This window comes from Calypte anna, chromosome 1 (assembly GCF_003957555.1).
Source record: "Calypte anna isolate BGI_N300 chromosome 1, bCalAnn1_v1.p, whole genome shotgun sequence".
NCBI classification, from domain to species: Eukaryota; Metazoa; Chordata; class Aves; order Apodiformes; family Trochilidae; genus Calypte; species Calypte anna.
This window is the reverse complement of record NC_044244.1, coordinates 190285743-190306879: the sequence shown is the minus strand read 5'-3', so window position 1 is coordinate 190306879 and position 21137 is coordinate 190285743. Positions and strand designations below refer to the sequence as shown.

Genomic DNA, 21137 nt, shown 5'->3' with positions numbered 1-21137 from the left:
TACAGCAAAGACTTTGTTTGAAAGTCATATAATGGAACAGGTCAGCAGCTCCCAGCATAATACTTTAGACAGTGTACACTTAGACAAAGTCTGACTTGGAGAGTTGCTGTCACAGGCCCTTCTGTGTTCATTGCTGGTAGCAAACAGATGGGTTTTAATGAAACATAATAGAGAATTTGTGGTTTGTTCTTTGTGGTTTTGTTTTTTTTTTTTTAACCTGCCTTTCCATTTATAATCATGCCTGTTGCAGAACAATGGAGAGTTGTATCCTTATTCCTTCACGCTGGCAATGCAGGAAATATTTAAAAGGTGCTCCTTAAGTATTTATTTTAAAATACATTAATAGTGTCTCTCCAAACCAGTAAAGTTAGTATACTCCGAATAATGCATACATGTTGTATTACCTTTTGAATCAGGACATTAAGTTTATTATTACCCATGACTCTCTGAGGTTCAGACTGATACAGTAAAATGATGCACAGTGTTATTGAAATCAATCTCCTTTGCATCACAAACTCCTACATTTCACTTATCCAACCCATCTCTTCAGCTCAAAGTAAGGAACCTGAGTAATTTCTCAGGAAATTAACTTGCTCATAGGTTCTGCCAGCTCAGCTTCAACACCATAAATAAATAAAAGCTGCTAAACAACATATGAAAAAAGTGCAGGAAAATAGTTTTGTGAGACATTTGAAGAAAATGAGATTCAAAAAAAAGGTTGACTGTCTTCATTTTTTTCACTTATCTTAGGGAAGAGAATCCACTCTTGCACATAAGCACTAAACATGCTATTAATTGTTTTCTTCATGCACAGGCACACAAGACATTCAGAAGAGAACAGAGGGTGTGGGGTGCATCACTGTAGATGTCTCAACCTGGGAAGCCGTATACATTCCAGTCAAGAACTGGCAACCTGTTCAAAGGCATTGGGTGGTCCTTGATGTGTATCCTGCAAGAGAGGGGATTTATGGGACTTAGGAGGTGAATCTAAGGCTCAGCTTTGGACTTGATCCTGCTTTGAGCAGGAGGTTGGACTAGGAGACTTTGGTAAGGAACCTAAAGTATTCTATGGTTCTCTAAACAGATTTAATGACTACTGATGGTGTAAATGAACACCAATAACAGACCATCCCCTGAGAACAGAGATCTCAGAAGGGAGCCTCGAAAAATATCTTCAAGTGATCTAGAAGAGCTGGAAAATGATAGGCAGAAGCTAGGTAAGAGAAAGTTTTGAGAAATGTTTGCCTACTTTACCTAAGGAAATGGGAGAGATTAGATGGCCTACAAATTAGGAGGAAGGAACACAGACTTCTCTGGAATCTGACTGGGCCATTAAGCTGATAGAAAAAGAGTGAAGTGAAAGAGGTGGAAGAAGCACATATTCATTAGCATGGATTTAAAACATCATAAAAAAAACCCAACAAAGCAATCAAGATACTTGCAAAGAAGAAGATATCTAATTTTCCTTGTTAATACTAAGTCTGAAAAATAAGCAAGAGGAATTTGCCTGCTAGCTAATAAACTGACCCAACTTATACTACTGAATTTATTGGCAGGATGTCTGTGATCAGACAGTTTAAATTATTTGTTTTAACTAAGCCAGCATGTAGAGCTCTCAGAATAGCAGAAATTGTATGTAAAAAAATGGCATCACCACTTTCTGTCACTGACAAGGGAAACCACTGATCTCAAATGTTTTTGAACCACAGGATAAATACCTACTGAAAACATCTCTCTGTAATGTATAGAGAAAGTGACTTAGTCTGAATGTTGTATTCTGGCTTTCCCTCAGTTGACAGTGACTCTCTAAAAACTGCATACACAGTTTCCTAAACTGCAAACCACCAAAGAAAATATATTTTAGCCTTGCCAGCTAACAGAGTTATCATATCCCATTATTGCTTACAGCTGTTAATAAAATCAGACATTTTAAAATCAGAAGTTTTCCAAAGCTTGTCAAGAAGTTCTCTTGACCATTACTGTCAATTTACAATTAGTCCTATAGCAGAAGGAAAATTGCAAATGTCTGCAAGAAAGTGCAGGTGAATAGGTTATATGGAATTACCCAGGTAATTGTGGGCTTTTCTACCTGACTCCAGTCTCAGCTCACATAATCAGATTGATGACATAATTCACAAGAGGTTGAAGTAATATAATTAAGATCTATGGAAACATATTTTGTCAAAGAACAATACTGCTTTCAATTAAGTGCCAAGGTTTTTAACTCAGCTGATATAGCATATTTCAACTTTTAAGGCCTTTCACAGTAGCACATCTTGATAAACAGCTGAAGTATAAATAGAAATAGCTAGACAATGATGAACCAAAGGCTGTAATGTATATCTACACTGTGATAATTTTTAGCTCGAGACTGACAGTTCTTTAGAATGTCTTTCTAGCTCAAAGAGGAGTAGTGACCAGGGGCAGCAGTGCAGGATGTCAGGCTAGGCCTCAGAGCTTCCTTCCAACTAGAGAAACCTCTGTGTGTGAGTAAATTGACCATGAAGTGAAAACAGACCAAAGTCTTTTGCAGCACCTAAAGTACAGCAAAAGCTGTACTTCTGGCTGTATACATGCCATTAAAAAATGATGTTTTCCACTTAAATCTCTTCCCTTGCTACAGAAGGGAACCCAACTTAACTGAAAGAGTGTAGACCAGGTGCATAGATTTGGCATTTTGGAAACAGGCTTTTTTGATGAGTGCATTTGAGAGAGGAAATATTTACAGACCACCAGTAAGTACCTGCTTCATAGAATGGAGCAGCACAGGGCTATTTTTAGACTTTCATCTTTCAGTTTTGAAATGTACTCAAAGGCACGCTGTGTCACAAGAAGTTACAAGAAACCCAGACTTGTTATAAGTATTCCTTCTGGGACATGTCTCTGCAAGACATGTCATCAAATGGTTTCCTTATCTTCTAGGCTTTGAACTGTAGATTGTAGTAATTAGTGCTGGGAAAAAACTATTGGATTACCTAAACTGCTATATGATATTCAGGATTGCTGCCTTTCCTAATGTTTTGCCTTACACAGTTTATATGTCCTTGGGGGGCATGGGTGAATCCCCTGGGATACTTTTTCACAACCAGTTCACACAGCCTGAAATTTGTCTGGTGACATTTAGTACAAATGTGTCTTTTCTTATCTCACAGCATTATACTCTTTTCACTATACCCTTTAGTGCCATGTGAAATAATTTCTCTCTAGTGTCCTATACACTCTACACTGCAAGTGCAGACTGTTAGATTCATGCTATGATAAACTATGCAAGTTTTATTTATTTACCTTTGATAATTTTTCATTTTGGTTTTCCTTAATCATCTCCAATTTGTCTATGGCTCACATGGAATTAGGGAGCCAGAACTCAATACAGTACTGCAGCTGCAGTCACAGCTGAGAAGGATGGCCTTGCAATTATTACCTGTGAAAAATGTCATCTGCCACGAGGTAAATAAAAGGATCATAGGTTACTGAAACAGGTTGCTTATTTGGGGGAAAAATCATTACTCTTTTCATAGCTGGATATGCTAGATTTGGAAAACAAGCCAAGTTCACCTTGACAAGATGTGAATAAGAGCTGCCCAAGAGCATTTCTCAGGTGAGGAGAACTAAATTCTGAATGGTGTATGACAGTGTAACTTTAAAAGCCAAATGTCCTCTCCACAGGAGCTGTCTGGGCTGCCTCTATTGATGCCCAAAAGAAAATAATTCCAGACTGCAGTTCATTCCATCAGAACCACAGCATCTAACGTGGGTGGGAAAATTTGCCCTCTGGAGGTGCCTCTTCTCCTCTGACTTAAAGATGACATTCCTTGGACTACTGGCATAATTTTTAGGTGGCTAAAATTAGCAGAGGTTAATGTTGTTTACTCATTCCCAAGCTAATCATAACTGACCTCTCCTGGTTCTATTATGGCTCCATGTTTAGGATCAGAGGCCCCTACAGACAATCCCATGTCCTGTGTGCCCTGGACCCTTTGTTTACTGTCCTTGGAAGCACTGATTCACAGGAGTTATATGAACTCACAGAAATTCTACTAATGGAGGCTTATTTGACTGAGAAATTAAGGCAGAAAGACTCATTTAAACAGTCCAAATGCAGCCTAATTTCCCTTTTTATTTGCCTCCCTAAGGTGGGGAGATACACCTGCTCTAGTTGTCCCCACAGGGCCTATAGCCATTGCAGGATGACTTGCCCAAGAACACCACCTTCAACCCTTCCTTTCCCTGAGGGAATTTCTAACTGCGTAGGATCTGTCTATGATGCCAGATGGACTGCAGCTGGCAGACAGCCACAGTGAGAGTTTGTGGCCTCTCACTTCTCGATCACACTGCTAACTTCAGAGTCCTAATACACAACCAGGAATCTACCAGTTCTTGCTGTACAACAGGAAAGACCCTTCCTAGCATCAGCCAAACAACAGCATTGCAAAGCCAGATGGTGCAAGGTTTGGCCAAACACTGTGCCCAGCTGCTCCTCTCTGCAGGCATGGGCAGGGAGAACCTTCTCTGTTGTGTGCACTGAACATGGGCTTCTCTTCAAATAAGCTGGGCATGAGGTAAGTATGATCTCCAACAGGAGCTGAAAAGCAGTCTATTAATACCCTCTCTGACCTTCTACCTATACAGTAACTTCATGGACACATACAGCACTTATAAAATATTATAGCTCACTATTCTTAGATGAGTACATGGTGGTTCCAAAACCAGCAGATGAAGTGGTGAAAGCTACAGCCGAATCTAAACCCAGCAGATAGACATGGGATAGCATGAAAACAAAACTAGTAGTCATCAGTATGATACAGTTTTGTATAACACAAAAGATTCCAATTTCCAGGAAATTCCTGAAGTTCTCAAGGAGTGCGGTGGCAGTAGATGTTTTACTTTTAAGAAGTTTTTTTGGGATTACTTCCCTGTACTGATTTGCTGGTTATCCAAATGGTGAAGATGCAGCGTCTTACAGGAATCTCAGTCTTGTTGGAGCAAATCCAGATGCCTGTTTTATTTCAATGTGTTTGCACTATCTTGAAATGAAAGGAGCACTGTTAGTTTAAAGATCACTTGTCAGAACTGTTTTCAGTAACATGAATAGCAGTAATTCCCAAGATTAGTATAGTTAAAGACATATAGAATATATAAAGATATGTGAATTTTGAACCAAGCTGAATGTTCTTCCTCATTTTCTTCTTTCTATGCATCTCATAGTTTGATCAAGACTTTCTACAGAAGTTACTCTATATCAAGAAGGTTTTGAAGAAACCCATGACCTGTCTGACAGATGCAGATGATCCCAGTAAGCCTTTTCCCCCCTTCTGGGGGGAAAAAAACCCAACAAAATTATTCCTAAACTTACTGTATTTTACCTCTTGTGTTTCTTACATAGTCTGTATTACTTTTCCAACAATTTAAGAAACTTTCTGTAAATCTTGAGTTGTCTCAGTCAGACATTCCTATTCAGTCAGGAAGAAAATACTCACGATTTATATAATAGTAGGCATGAGAAAGTTAGAATTAAGGTCTCCTAATAGGCAATGGAAGAAAATGAGTGCTTTCAAGGAATCTTATATCCTAATGTAGACTGTAATGCATCTCCCTCTGAGACAACCCTTAAAGGCCTGCAAAAGGAAGACAGAGTGGTCATGACTACCTTCTAGTTGTCTTTTAGGGGGGCAGAGAAATCCTCTCCAAGGGCAGAGTCCTCTACCCTGTTCTGCTGTGCCACACTCGCTGATGACAAGATTTTTACCAGCATCAGAAGGACACTGTGTACATTCACCTACCAGTTTTCCCATTGGGAAATCTTTTTCATAAACCAAGCAATTCAGATTCTCAGTGCACATGCTTCCTTTAAGGGCTGACAGTAAAAACCATTTTGCTTCTGAGAACTAAGAATGAGTGCTTCCCCTCACCCTTGCATCCTTGGAAAACCTGAAGAAAAAGTTCTTTCTCTGGGTGCTATCATCTTAGGGTGCAAAATGGCTGAGGGAAATGTCTGGCCTTCCCTTTCCTGTCATGACACCACCCATGGTCATGGGCAGTCACTGCTGGATTTATCACAATAACCCTACATTGAGATAGAGCATGCTCTTGCACTCCTTGCACAGATTGGGAACTGAGGCAGAAAAGCCTTCCTGAAGTCCTGCAGTGATGCAGGGCCAGACAATGGGACTTGCTTCCTCAAGGTTCCAGTCTGCATCATCCTTGCCATCAAATAGAAAGGGTAGAGAGTAACTTCACCTTTAACTTCTTCCTCCTTGATGTTAAAGAGCTTTGGGAAACAGAATATCTGTGGGCAGAGGTCTGTGTCCCCAGGAAGGTAGAGGCAGCCTGCTGCAGAGCTGCTTTTGCACTGAGGAACTCCAAGGCCTTTGCTGCTGCATTACATCAGCAGTGAGCAATGGGAGGATTCCTTTGAGCCAACTGTGGGTTGTCACTCTTCCTTCCAGACTCCATGGCCTCTGAAATCACTCCATTGTCTACAGTGGAATCTGGCACAAGTCCATAATGCCAGGTTACTTCACTTCCCTGCAGAATAAAAGATTTCTTCAACCACGAGAAATTATCTCCTGACAGTGCTATTCATTAGAGCTACCACCTGTAGACTGTTTCATTTTCAGCTTACTTGCAAGGTGCTGAAAAGTCAGCGTGTGTGTTATCACTTGACAATATTGTACAGCTAATACCTCTTCACTCTTACATATGTTGTCACTTATTGCTCTTTGCCTCAACAATGGCTCACAGTAACACTCAGGTCTTGGACTTCACTCTTTTAAAAAAACCTTGTGCAGCCCAGTTTCACCAGACTTCTTGTTTCTTAAGAATTATACTCAGGAGTGTGGAAAGAGAATCTATAATTGGTATTTTATTCCTCTTTTAAATCACAATTTAAAACCTGAGAGATTTTGTCTATAGCTGCTGGAGACAAGAGACAGTGGTTCATTTTTTCTCAAGGCAGGCAATCAGATAACCCAGGTGAACTTTTCTGGTGTCTTTGGTGACCCAGGTGTCATTTTTGAGTTTATGGTGCATAGGTATGCCCTAAAAATGATTAAAATCTAGATGGTTTTATGGCAACCAAATTTCTCATAACCTAATTTTGAACTAAACATTCTTCTCTACTCCTTTTGACATGGAGGAAGTTTTGCCCAACACTTAAGATCTCATTATCAGGAGTCATGTAGACACCAAGCCTTGAGGCTCCTATTCATCTGTCTGTGTTGTACACAGAGGCACATAATGTCTTACAATCTGTACAGCTGAAACTCCATGGATCAGTAGCTACGGACCAGCTCTCCATAGTGTTGGGTGCTGTACAAATATAATACAAAAAGAAGTCGATCCTTTCCCTAATGAGAAGCAGAGAGACAGCAGTCAGTCACAGAAAGACAGAGGTACAGCAGGAAACCATGAGAATGGCCTTTAACTATGGACACTGACACAGACACTTTTTTGGATGGAATGCCTTCATCTTTTGCAGCGTTGACTTTCAGCTGCTGCTGCAGATGTGAGGAGGTCTGTAATTCTGTATCACCTCAAAGTCAAGTGAGGTGAATTCCAATATATCTTAGCAGTGTCTTGTGTCTCTGCCCCACTTTCTGCCATAAATATTTCCATCAGTACCATACATTCTAGGATTGCATCTATTTGAATTTGGGTCTGGAGAGCAAACAGTCCTTGTCAGTCAAAATTTATTCATGGTCACTGTAAGTAAAGAAATTAAGGAAAACATCCAAAGAAGGAAACAGTTATGCTAGTATTTATTCTTCTTTCCTACAGAGGCTCTTGAAAACAACAGTGTGATACAGGAAGGCTGATACATTTCAGGGTAAAGCAGGGAAGGAACACAAAGAAAACTGTTCATTGGAGGGTTTGTGGTTATCTAGAAATGACTGCTGGGCAATTGGTACTTTGTCAGAAGAGTAGAAGGGATCAGGAAGCTTCATTTGGCATGGTGACCTACTGCAGTCAGGGAGACCTGCAAGAGGAAAGCTAGGAAGGCCTTGAAGCACACATGGCAGTAGTGATAGGAGAGGCCTCTATGCTCATGGAAAGGAAGATCCCACCCAGACCAGGTATCTCCCTCACTGCTGAATGATCATTTCCTAGTGGGAACCAGTAAGTCAGGTGATTTTGTCCCTCTTTTCCACTCTGGTGAGACCCCACCTGGAGTACTTTCTTCAGCTCTGGAGTCCTCAGCACAGGAAAGACATGGACCCATTGGAGCAGGTCCAGATGAGGCTACAAAAATTACTAGAATGTTGAAACACCTCTCCTATGAATAAAAACTGGGAGAGTTGGGGCTGTTCAGCCTGGACAAGGCTCCAGGGAGACCTTGTTGGGGTCTTTCAATACTTAGGGGGGGGCTATAAGAAATATGGCAGGACCTGTAGCAATAGGACAAAGGGTAATGGTTTCAAACTAAAAGAAGGGAGATTCAGACTAGATATAAGGAAGAAACTTTGTACCATGAGGGTAGTGAAACACTGGCACAGGTTGCTCTGAGGGGTGGTTTCCATCTCTGGAAACATTCAAGGTCAGGTTGGATGGGGCTGTGAGCAACCTGGTCTAGTGAAAGATGTCCCTGCTTGCTGCAGAGAGGTTAGGCTAGATGATCAAGGTCCTTTCCAACCCAAATCATTCTATGATTCTACAGCTCTATGAAATTATGTGTAAGAATGTAATGTCCTGTAACATCCCAGCTCCTCATGTAGCCCCTCTGCATGGGGCAGAGCTTTTGTTGTGCTTCAAGCTCTCCTGGCCCTTTGTGAGGGTAGCAGTGGGTTGAAGAGGTCAGCAGAAGGCAGCAAATAAGTTAATTCCTGTGAAATTTGTATTTCCTTTCTGGGGTAATGGTGATCAGCTGGGAATTTTGGCAAAACTTTTTGTGGATTTTTCTTGCAGAGTTAAAACACATTGCAGGATTTTTGCCTTCTTGGCTCTGGCTTCCTCTTTTCTTGCCAGATGTCATTATAAGGATTCAAGAAGGATGAGTAATTAAAATCCATGCTAGGAATGTGTCTGACAATTAAATTCAAATATCTGCCTGATGAGGCAACTTAGGTGTCAGACTGCAGAGCTCCTGCAGCTGATGCCCTGCGATGGAAGGAAGGGACCCCAGGCACTCACTCCCGTGTCTAGAGACCCTCCAAGAAGGATCCTGCCACTCTGGGCACCAACACATCGAGGACAAAGATGCAGAGGTTCTGCCAATGCACCCCAAAATCTCCCTGTGTGGAGGCCTGGGGTGAGGGGTTGGTGGCCTCCGAGCTGCCTGTAGTACCCGGACAAATAAAAACAAAAGGACGAAGAAAAAAAAATATAGTTTTCCTCAGGAAATAAATTATTAGCCGTATAAGAGGGGGAGAAAAAGGGTGACGCCCTGCCGGGTGCATTGGGGCGCTGGCCCGCGGGGGAAGGCCTGCGGGCAGGGACATCCTCGGGGTCGGCTCCAGCCTCGTCCGGCGCGGTGGGACGGGCAGAGGGCGCCGGTGCCGCCGGGAGCGCCGCGGGGCCGAGCGGGGCTGCTGGAATCGGGCGGCGGCGGCGGGAGCCACCTGCGGGAGGCGCCGCTCCGCCCCGCGCCGCTCCGCCCCGCTCCGAGCGCGCCTCTGAGGGACGGCGCCCGGCGGGAGGGAGCGGGGAGGTGGCCCCCAGCCCCGCGGAGGCGGCGGGAGTGATGGGACCGGCCCCGCCACCTGCCTGACGGCTCCCGGAGAAGCCGCCGCCGCGGGGAGCTGGTAGGTAGCGGGTCCCGCTGGCCGGGAGGGTGCCGCGGGCTGCGGGTCACCCCGGGGAGACAAAAGGGCGGCGGGAAGGATGGCGAGTCCCTCGGTGCCCCGGAGATAGCGCTTCACCTGCAGCGGGTGCGGAGTGGAGGGGAGCCCGGCACGGCGGGGCTCCGGCCGTCCTTCCCGGGTGCTGCTGGAGCCTCCGTCCCGGCTCGGGGCGAGCCCTCCCCTTAGGGCTTAATTTTTAACCCCGGTCGCAAAAGCGGGAGCGCAGCCGACACCGCCTCTCCGGCAGCGGGCAGACAAAAGGGATAACGCGGCTTTTCCCTGCCGGTCCCCGCCGCGGGTCCGCTCCGCCGGAGCGGCAAGGAGCGCAGCGCCCTGGTGTCGGTGACTAAACTTTGAAGGGGCGCCTGGTGTGGAAGCGGCTGGTAAAAAATGCCATCTTTTCTGCGTTTCACACTTGGGAGGTGTCAGAAGTAGCTCTCCGGTTAAGCCACCACGGTCCCGGAGTTCGATTCGTCACCGTGGCTGAGAACAGCAGTACTTTGGGTTTATAAGACACGTACTACGCGATCTCTCCAGCCAAACGAAAGGCAACTGTGCTGCCTCCTGCCTCCAGCCAGGTTCGAGGGGGCAGTGAGGGACGCGCTTGCGGGGCTGCCCGGGGCTGTGCATCGCTCGCCCAGGTGGTTCGGCAGCCCTGGGGATGTTGTCCTTGCTCACAGCCGTGTCATTCCAATTGACCATCACCTCCTGCTTAACGCTGTTTGCTCTCGTACTGTGGAACCAAAGCTGCTTTACATGCGGGGAGAGGGAAAGAGAAAAGAGGGCAAAAGGAGGCAGCAAAATTATTCTATAGGAATTGGACTAAGTGGTAAACACATAATATGATCCCTTCCCTCTGTGTGTGTGTGCATGTGACTGACACACATGTCAAAATACCTGCTGGGCCCATTGTACATGCTAACAGACACCCTTGGCCTGCCAGTATCAAAGTTTGTTTCAGGTTTTCTAAGACATCTTTTAAAGCCATTAGTCTAGCAGGTTTGGCAGTGTGACTCCCACACCACCCTCAGCATCACAGGCAGGCAAATAGAGATGTCAGATTTTAATGGCAGTAAAGCTTCTGTGATTCTTAAAGTGAGACTCAGACATTTTTGCTGTGTTTTAACAAGTTCTGTGACTAAGAAAAGCAGCCAGTGGTATTTTTGGCACAGCACTGTGCTTTAGTTCACCTTTATAATTTGGTTTGAGACAGGTTTTTCTGTCTTGCTTTCTTGGTTTTCTTTATTTCTTTTGACATGTTAATCATTCTGGCTTCCAGCACTGTGGAAAAACTTTCTTCATTTCAAAATGTAATGGTGACTGTTTGCTTCATGGACTTTCATACTCTTGTGTTCCAAGATTTATTGTTTTTTAACCATCTATTAGAAGAACCACCCCTGAAGTAGTGAACTCTTCCAGAAAAATTACTTGCTTATTAGAAAATGATTCATGTCTGTCCTGAACAAGGCAGTTCTCTGTCACCAACATCTATCTCAAGGCATGAATGCCCATAGCAGGCAGCAAAGTCCATATGTAAAGTGTTTTAGCAGTGTGGGGAGCCCCGGGGTAGCTGTCACTGTTTCCATTCTCTAAACAATTTTAATGCCATTAGCAAGTGTGATTATGTACAAACTGCTTTCTAGGGGGTTCCTAGGCTGGATATCAGAGCAGGGCTTTGTACTGAGTCAAAGGGTGGATTGAGTTTATGACACAGTTTAAATGGAAACAGAGGAGCAGCACTACAGTAGAGCAGCACGTTGTAATTCATTCAGTAATGTTTTGTAATAGCTGTTTAGGGAAGTGCTCAGTTCTTAACAGTTTCTTCCATTTGAGAACATCTTTCAGGGTCACACATGAATAAGTAGCTGAATGCAGAGAGTGTTAACCCTGGTTTGTTTTTTTTTTGTTTTTTTTTTTTTGTTTTTTTTTTTGTTTGTTTGGTTGGGGGTTTTTTTCATCTTTTTGGTTTTGGTTTAAAACAAAAAGGAAAAGAGAAAAGAAAGTGAAAGAAGAGTCTCACTGGTAGGTCTCTTTAAATTTAGATGACTTTTTAAATGCCTTCATGATTTCTGCTAACCTTTTTATTTTTAAAGATGAGAGATCTACACAGAGAGAGATCCTATGCTCTAATTTGGCATCTTGTTATCAATAAGACATATTTATTCTTTTTATTGCAGCACAGACCTTATTTAGTAGCAGTTATGTCTCCAGATGAGATATAATTGTGAAGAGTTCTGTAAGTGGCTTGGTTTGTGAGCACTTTTTAGGTTCTATGGTCAGGTATAAACTCACAATTGTACTTTATTGTTAGGCTCTAGTAAGTTTTTAGGTAATAGAAAATTCCTATTACTGGTGAAAAGGCTTTTTATGCCCTATAGCTGCAATACGACCATAGCAAAGAGGCATCAGGGAAGGCTTGCTCAGAGCCTGGGAGCTCCGGGAGCTCAGCAGAGCACAGCAGAGACTCCGATTCCATCTTCTGAGGCGTTTTTGGAGACCAGCTTGAGCCTTATCTCCTGCCTCCTTCTCTTCGTTGGGCTGCTGCCCTCTACTGCCTAAAACTGCCCTGGGAAGCGCTGGCGTTGCTGCGGTGATGATGTCGGGGAGATGAGGGGGGGGAGGCTGCAGGGAGAGAGAATTTCTTTTCTTAGCCCGGGTGATGATGTCGGAGGAAGCAAAGTTGTTGTTGTTGGGCACACAGTCCCTTCATCAGGTCACTGACAGTCACGAGGGAAACTTCTTGCTTGTGCAACAAGCAGGAAAACACCAGCAACAACTGATGAGACACTTCTAATTTTTGCCTGCCAGCTAAATAAACCAGGCACAGGCCAGCATTGGCTCAGTTTGCACAAATGATTTTTAGATCCAAGAAGTGTCTTGAGAAGTGCAACTTAGACAGACATTCCACCTATCAGGAGAGCTTCAAATGTAATTTGTGGGAATAACTCTGGTGTGAAGCAGATGAGAGCTGACCACTTTTAAATACATGCTCTTAATAATGAGATCTGCTACCTGATACACAGCACAACTGAGTTTATCTGGTCTCAGTTTCTTACTGGGAGACCAGTAAATATTTCTGTGTACAGCCCACATGGTCACAAGTAAGACAGTTAACAGTCAACTTAGGCTAATGTATATTTTTTTGTGGTGATGGAGTGGTATAATTTGTCCCCATTACCTCTTTTTTTGTTTTCCTAATCACTTATACAAGTATATTTGACATACAGTGTGTATTACCTGAGCCATCCTTGTACCAAGGTGAGACTGTCTCATTTGATAGCATGCAAAACCCAGCCACATCTATGCTGTGAAAGGAGCCAAAGGACCTGATGGTTTCCCTTGAATACATAAGCAAGTATTTTCCAGTTTTGAGATATCCAAATGTATGTAGCTTCATGTTAAAAATGCTGTTTTTTCCAGCATGACTTGCCTATTAGATATAAACCAAACATTCTCTAGAGCTTAGTCCTAGAAAAAAAATACATCCCTTTAAAGTGTTCTGTTTGTTAGGGAAAAAAATAGCAACACAATGTCTGGTCACTTCTAGAAGAGTCAGTACCTGCCATTGCGGGTATCAGTAGCATCAGCTCTGTTCATCTATGTCTGGGTTTTTTTGGAATGGAAATATTTCTATATCTTATATTAGTCAATTATATTCTGAACATTGGGTGCTCTATCTATAGCCTCTATTCCCAAATAGGATGCTACCAACTACAAAAGAATACAGGCCCAGGGCACATTCAGACTTTAGTGGTCTGTAGATTCTGAAGTCACTTTTTGGTGAAGCTTAAGAGATGGGAGATTCCTACAAAAAACATTGAAGAGAAGGATTTTTTTTTTTTTCTTTTCTTTTTTTTTTTTTTTTTTTTTTTTTTTTTTTTCTTTTTTTTTTTTTATTTTTTTTTCTTTTTTATTTCTTTTTTCTTTTTCTTTCTTTGTTTTTTCTTTTTTTAATTATTTTTTATTTTATTCTTAGATAGCTGTGGTCATCTCCTTCTTTGGTTTACTCATTTGAGGTATTTCAGGAATGATCCTGCAGTTGTGATCAGTGTAACCTCAGCAGGGTTTTAAATATGTGTAAGCTCAACATAATAGTGAAGTTTTGTTTGAATAAGCTTTGTAGGAGGGAGATCCTGCCTGCCTTCCTGCCCAGGGTGCAATGCCTCCTGCAGTGATTCAGCTGCATGGCTAATTTTCAAATAAACTGAAGTTACACATTTTCTTGACACAGTGCTAGTGCATGCTGTTCACTGTAGTCTGAGGCACTCTGCCTGTGGTTCATAAACACATTTACATCCCCATTTGCCTCCCTGTGCTCAGAGGGGAGTTGGTTTGCATTTCTAATTAATTGAGTTTATAAAGAAATGAGCCAGTATGTTAACTGAATATTCCCTCCAGAATTGTAAACTTAACTTCATTTGCTGCCCTCGTGTAACCCTATCAGCCTTTTCTCATGTAAGCCCAGGGGAGAGCCAATGCTACCTGGAGCAGAAACCTTCCTCTGGTGTGTGAGTTTAAGGGGAAGCCATCTCTCTTGCAGTCATGTTCTGCAGCCCACCTCCTGTTTAGGTTGCCTTCTTTGTCCACCTGCCTGCTCCTACCATCAGCTTGATGTCTCTGGCTGAGAGAGCAGATGCTGTGGGGTGATTTAAGGACCTCTCTCAAGGTGGAGTCAGGGGGTTGGTGGGAGCTTTCAGAAGATGCTGCAAGCTACCTGAAATAAGACACATTCACTCTTTGCAGGAGCTGTGATTTCTGAATGCAGGAATGTGCTCAGTCTCAGTTGTCTTTGCACCATATGAAGACAAATCCCCTATCTTCCCACTGGTGTCAAATGGGAGTTGGTGGCTCAGAACATCAAAGGGTTAAATGTTTTGTGTTTCAGTGTTGGCCTGAGACACTTATTTTAGGATACATCTTAGGTATTAGTTTAGTGCTGAGAAGCCTGAAGAACTTAATGATAGTTGGCTTCATTCAAATCGCTTGACCCTTATTCTGTTATTATATTATTCTTGCTTAGCAAGCTGTTACTTAGCAGGGCAGGTTAATCTTGCAACATGTTTGGGTGAGTAACTGGACTTCCTTTTACTTTCCACAGACCAGCATTCAGAATGGCAGGCTTGTCCACTTTAATCCTTCTTTTGTGTGCTGCTAAAGATGTGGTGCCCTCCAGTTCTCACTGGAAGCCAACTTGGCCATCTTACAGAGTTCCAGTTATCCTGCCACAGTCTACCCTTAACTTGGACAAACCACAGTTTGATGCTGAAGCCAGACTGGAAGTGGTGTCTCCCTGTGGTCCAGCATGCCACAAAAGTTCTCCACTGCCAACTTATGAAGAAGTGAAGAACTACTTGTCCTATGAAACCTTGTATGCTAATGGTAGCCTCACTGAAACTGAAGTGGGCATATATATTCTGAGCAGCAGTGGTGGTGGGTCTCAAGGCAAATCTCGAACTAAGAGGCAGATCTATGGCTATGACAGCAGGTTTAGCATTTTTGGGAAAGACTTCTTGTTGAATTACCCATTCTCCACATCGGTGAAGCTATCTACAGGTTGCACAGGGACGCTAGTGGCTGAAAAACATGTTCTTACTGCTGCTCATTGCATCCACGATGGCAAGAGTTATGTCAAAGGAGCTCAGAAACTGCGGGTGGGGTTCCTAAAGCCCAAACTGAAGGATGGCAGCAAAGGGGCCAATATCACTAACTCAGCAATGCCTGAGAAAATGAAATTCCAGTGGATCCGAGTGAAACGGACACACGTCCCCAAGGGATGGATCAAGGGCAATGCCAATGACATTGGTATGGATTATGACTACGCCCTGCTGGAGTTGAAGAAGCCTCATAAAAGAAAGTTTATGAAGATAGGTGTGAGCCCACCAGCAAGGCACTTGCCTGGAGGGAGGATTCACTTCTCTGGCTATGACAACGACCGTCCAGGAAACCTGGTTTACCGTTTCTGTGATGTCAAAGATGAAACATATGACCTCTTGTACCAGCAGTGCGATGCCCAGCCGGGCGCGAGTGGATCTGGGGTGTATGTGAGGATGTGGAAGAGGCAGGATAACAAATGGGAGCGTAAAATTATTGGAATATTTTCAGGCCATCAGTGGGTGGACATGAATGGCACCCCACAGGATTTCAATGTAGCTGTACGCATCACACCCCTCAAATATGCACAGATCTGTTACTGGATCAAGGGCAACTACCTTGACTGCAGGGAAGGATAAAGACAATGCAACTCCTTGAAAGCACTTAATGACTGCATTTAATTACTCATCTGGGGAAAGGGGAGATTTCTGCTGCAAATGTGTGTGATACAATCTTGTAACAACGGGATATGATCTATAGCTGTTCAGGCAAGCCACCTTGTTCTTGGGACAGGGGCTGTAGGGTGCTGTCATTGCAGCTCAAAACTGGGGAGAAAGGAACGTCTGCTGGGTGGGGAAGGAGCAGGTGGACTTGCTGAATTTGCAGCTGAGCAACTGAAGAATAATTAGGGGCGGATCAGTAAACAGTATGAAATCAGAACTGTCTCCAGAGAATCTTGTAAAAGGGACACTGTTGACTATATCATGCCTACAATGTTTGTTTTAATAAATCCTAGGATTAGTAGAAATGCTTTGATCTGAACTTTTAAAAGAAAATATTTCTATGCTGGTGGGATCTGAAGAGGGGCATTTGATGGTGTTTGCAACCCAAACATTGCAGCTTTGTGTTCCTGCATGAGAAAGGGAGTGTGAAAAGGGCAAGGCATGTGCTGTGGGAGATGACTGCCACACAAATTGCATGGAGGGTAAATAACTGCATAACACTTCTAACCTTCTTTTGGCCTGAGTGATTTCAGACTTTATCAGTAACATAGTTAAGAAAAAAGCTTTTTGAGTAAACAGACCTTGATGTTGCAAGGACCTGTCTGTGAAGATGTTGGTCATATGAGCAATGCCATTGCATCCTGCTGTGGGAAACACAAATCACACATGGGCTTAAATCTTTATAGCAGCTGGGGCATTGCTTTACACCTGGAAGGATCCCTATGAACATGCTATTACAAAAATCATATGGGGGCAGAGATTTCTTTTCTTTAGAACTTCTTAATAAAATCTTGTGTCAGCAACTCGGATTTTCAGAATGCAAATCTGTCTTTAGTCTTTCTGGCCGTCTGAATTGCTGCCTGCAGAGCAGGACAAGGGTTTTACTGAGCTCCCTCCATCTCACTGAAGATTCGTGCTAAAAATACCCTAGGTGGAGGGACCCTGGATTTATAAGTGTCTCTCTGTCATATCCCTTTGACAGTTTAATTTGTATGGCACCTTGACTTCCATTTCTTCTGTTGTTTGGGTCAGGAATCCTCATCCTCATCAAATTGTTGAGTTACAAATGATTGCTGGCAAATGCACATTGAAGCTGGAATAGAGCCACATTATAGGATGTAATCTGAATTTGCTATGACATGATTCTCTGCTGTCTCTTACAGATAATGGTGACTTACTTTTTTACCAGAGCAGAATTGAATATTAAAACAAGAACTGTCTTTCATAGGTAAAATCAGTGCAGCCAAATACTTGTAGCTCAGCAAACAGCATTGGGAAGTCAATGTGGTTTGTACAATGTTTCTCAGGTGGATTTTGCCACTGTATTGCAGTAATGTGGTTAAGTACGTGCTGACATGCCAATGTTATTCTTTTAAATAGGATGACAGACACTGACTCCAGTTCCAGTTTCTCTTCCATCCACCTCTCCCTGTCTCCTGAGCCTCACGAAGTTGCCCATGGCTCTTGTTGTTGTAGGGCAAATGCCAGTCCCTGGTGTGAAATGGCAAAGCTGGGAAGGATTGAATTTAAGCAGAGCTTCCCTTTGCTATACAAGGAAAACATTAATTCAGCTATGACTTTCTTACACTCTACTAATTACTATGGCATTTGTAAACATATGCCTGATGGTGCTTTATATTTGTGATGGCTTTAGCTCTAGTTTGGAAAAACATTTTTTGCTAGAGCTGCCTATGATTATTATTTTTATAGGTGCAGTATACAAAAACGTGGACCCTCATGGGCTTTTGGTGCACTCAGATACAAACAGTTACTAATGCTTTGAAATATGAATAATCACCATATGTATCTGATGGTCTTTTTCTGCCTTTTTATTTTAATTTCCTTTACTTTATGGCTGTTATCTGGAGCACTTTTGTTTGAATGTATCACAGTGAATAAAGAAAAGTTATGGAATTTCAATGCAGACATTCTTGTATTTGTACTATACTTGGGTTGCACTTTTTAATCTCGTTTCAGTTACTTATTTGGAAGGACATTCAGATACAGAACAGATTTATTAATATGTGATGCTGTTTATTATCCTTCTATTTTCTTTTACCCCCATCTGTTATAGAAGCTTTTTTTTTTTCTTTTCTGTAGGCTTTGTGTCTTTGGAGAGTAATAATCAATCTTAACTTTTATAATATTGTTGCAGTTCCAAAGTCAGTCATGAGCTCAGATTAGTTAAAGCTGAAAATAACCTATTAGACTAGAGAGTCACATTTTTTATATTAACTATTATCCTTTGACTTTAGGGTCCAAAAAACTATGGAGGAATTTGAACCAGCCAGTCTAAAGTGTTAGATTAGGTCTATCTTCTTTTTCTCTTAGTTCATCCAGTTAGAAAAGCATTCATCTGAAGTCAGCAGTGAGACCCTGAGGTGTCTGAGGATCACTGGAGTGCCAAACTGTCTCACTTTTGATTTGGGAATTGCTGTCCTTTCCTGACTTCTGGATATGCATGCTTCAGAGCACCTATCCTGGCTTATGGGGCATATTTCCCATCTACTGGTTCTATGTTCTCCACTGCTTCAGACTGAAATCTTTTGGTCTCTCGAGTGCCTGGCAGAATGGAGCTGTGCAGAAGGCTAACAAGCTTAAGTAATGTGAGCAAGTTTGGTTTCTTAAAAAAAAAAAAAAAGATATGCAGCAAATTGAGTGTAACCAGGGGTGAGAGAGTCTCTTCCTACTGTACATCCTATGCAAACATTCCAGATTGGTTTTGGAAAGAAAAGGAAATCCCAGATAACATGGGCAGAATTGTTGTGCTAGAGCTCAACAATGTTTCACCTGGGCCCCCCTTGGTGGATGATGCTCTAAATGGGGCTCTTATAACCAGATCTTTAAACTGTCAGAAAGGTGCAGCCAACATCAAAGAAACAGTCACTGAACTATACAGGAATGACACTGGAAATCTTACTGTCCAGCTGATCATGACTGTAAGTAATCTGGAGAATGCATCAGGTGCCTTGTTATTCTTGCATCTTAAGGCAGGGCAGCAGGGGTATAGAGGGGCTGTTTGCCCATGAAAGGATTTAAATCTTTTGCTTCTGCATCTTCAGGAATCTGACATATGAATAATTCTAGTTAAAGTTCTATTTCTCCCTCGGACAACAGTGCAGGAGATGTAAACTGAAGTCTCAAGGAAGCACAGACCTTGCCTAGCTTTTCTAGTGAACTTAGCCTACTGAAAAGACTGTGGAGTATCATCAAGTTTCTTTCTCAGAGGAAAGGTATTTTCCTTGCATCTGTAATTGTTTTGCAACCGAATTCCCAGGCCTGCCTGTTTAGAGGGCAGCCCTCGTCTTAAAGTTGCACGCTGAACTCCAAGCAAGTATAATACATGCTTGAAATTCTTTTCCGTGTTTCCACTTAATCTGCCATTTGTTAGTGGGTTTTGGTAGAGTGCCAACGCAGTATGCACAGGCCTTGAGAAGAGAAGCTTTCAAAGAGTGGATAAAGTCTGATGGGTGGGTAAAAATTTCCTTGTTTTTCTGGAGAAAAAAAAGAAGCATGGATACAGCAGAGCAGCAAGGAGTGAACTGGCAGGATCATATGTGTCACAGGAGAAGATTCCTTGTGAGTCTGTTGCTGTGTAGACCTGCACATGTTTGGGTGTGCATGTGTGTAGGGTTTTATGAGTAATATTGTTCATTTCCATTCCCTCTTCCACTAGATATAGAAGGAGCCGAAATAAATTAAGGCTCTTAAATGGATGTGTAAATAGCAAATCTGAGGTCACTCTGTAGACACACAGGAAGAGCATAAATCAGTAACATTAGAATTAGGAACTGGATATTTTCCACCTAGATGGTGTTTTTTCTCACATGGTGACTCTTACGCTGCACGTGCATTTCTTCTGCTGTTAAGGGGGTCTGGGATTTTACAGGTAAATGATTAAACAAGAGAAGAGAAATGCCTTAGCATGTCACAAACACTATTAGCAACATTGATGATTTCCAGAATAAATTATCTGTGAGGCTTTGTGTGTGGATTGATTTTGAACTAAATGGGAATAGGTTGAGTCATGAGAGCAAGCTCATACTGGTTTTTATCTGAAGATCTCCAACAGTAATTGAGTGATTGTGGAGCAATGTGGACAATGTGTGTGAACAATGAATGTTCACCTCAAAACATTTGATGGGCATTATTTTTTTTTACAATAAATTCCCTTTAAAAGTTAATTATGTATCAACAAAAATCTACAAGAAGTTAAAGACTCCTATTACTTCACCAAGCAAATCATTGTGATATAAAATACTCCATTTATATGAAATATGTTCAAATGCACTTGTTTCAGCTTGGGATGTCACAGTTCATGTTGATTTGATGAAGAGTGTTTTCCTGGCAAGCCTGGACAACTCCAATACAAAGAGTGTGTTCGTGAAATATTGAGATGTGATGGGAGTATGAAGATATTTTGCTCTTATTGTAGTGACAGCAGTAATAAGATGTAAGGAATTTTTCCAGCTTATCCCAAACAATTTCTTGCAGCTATTTTATGCTACATTATCATAGATTTGGTGATTTTCCACAGGTTGCATACACAAAGAAGTTAATTTAATGATGATTTAGATTTTTTTTTTACATCCCCTTTTTTGCTATGGGCAGGTCAGGAGAGGACGAAAATATTCACATTTGCAAAAGTTCATCAAAGGCTTGTCAGAAGTTACACTTCTGAGCTGAAGCTGAATTATATTTGTCATCATACAGAAAGGTGTAGCCTTAAATGAGGGAGCTGAGTTTAAACCTGAGCTAAACCATTCTTTTTTGGCATTTTCCCACTATTTTCTTTCTGCTTTTTCTGTTCCTACAACTTGCAAAAGAAAATTTCCCATGATGGAAAAAAAAAATCTTCAAAAACAAGAGAACAAGGTACACTTCAGAAAACCTAGTCAGCTGGTATGTTTGTGCTTTTCTGCTGCAAAGAGGGTGGCTACTCAATGGCTTGGCTGTTCTGATCATTCTGGGACAGGCCGATGGCACTTGCTCTTGTTTTGACTGAGAATTTCCATCTGGGTCAAAGAAGCCTTTTTGATAAAAACTT

At 42.3% G+C, this 21137-nt stretch overlaps 1 protein-coding gene across 1 annotated transcript; it reads left to right on the top strand.

Annotated features, from left to right (window-relative positions):
- The first annotated feature begins 9596 nt into the window (after positions 1-9596).
- On the top strand, positions 9597-18010 carry PRSS23 (serine protease 23). Its single transcript, XM_030448967.1, has 2 exons — positions 9597-9737; positions 14875-18010. Exon 2 carries the CDS (start codon positions 14888-14890, stop codon positions 16004-16006), a length of 1119 nt encoding a protein of 372 aa, XP_030304827.1. The 5' UTR covers positions 9597-9737; positions 14875-14887; the 3' UTR covers positions 16007-18010.
- The last annotated feature ends 3127 nt before the right edge of the window (positions 18011-21137 follow it).

What these genes read in the sequence shown, in the direction of transcription:
- PRSS23 (XM_030448967.1), top strand. Translation starts at nt 14,888, where the DNA reads ATGGCAGGCTTGTCCACTTTAATCCTTCTTTTGTGTGCTGCTAAAGAT.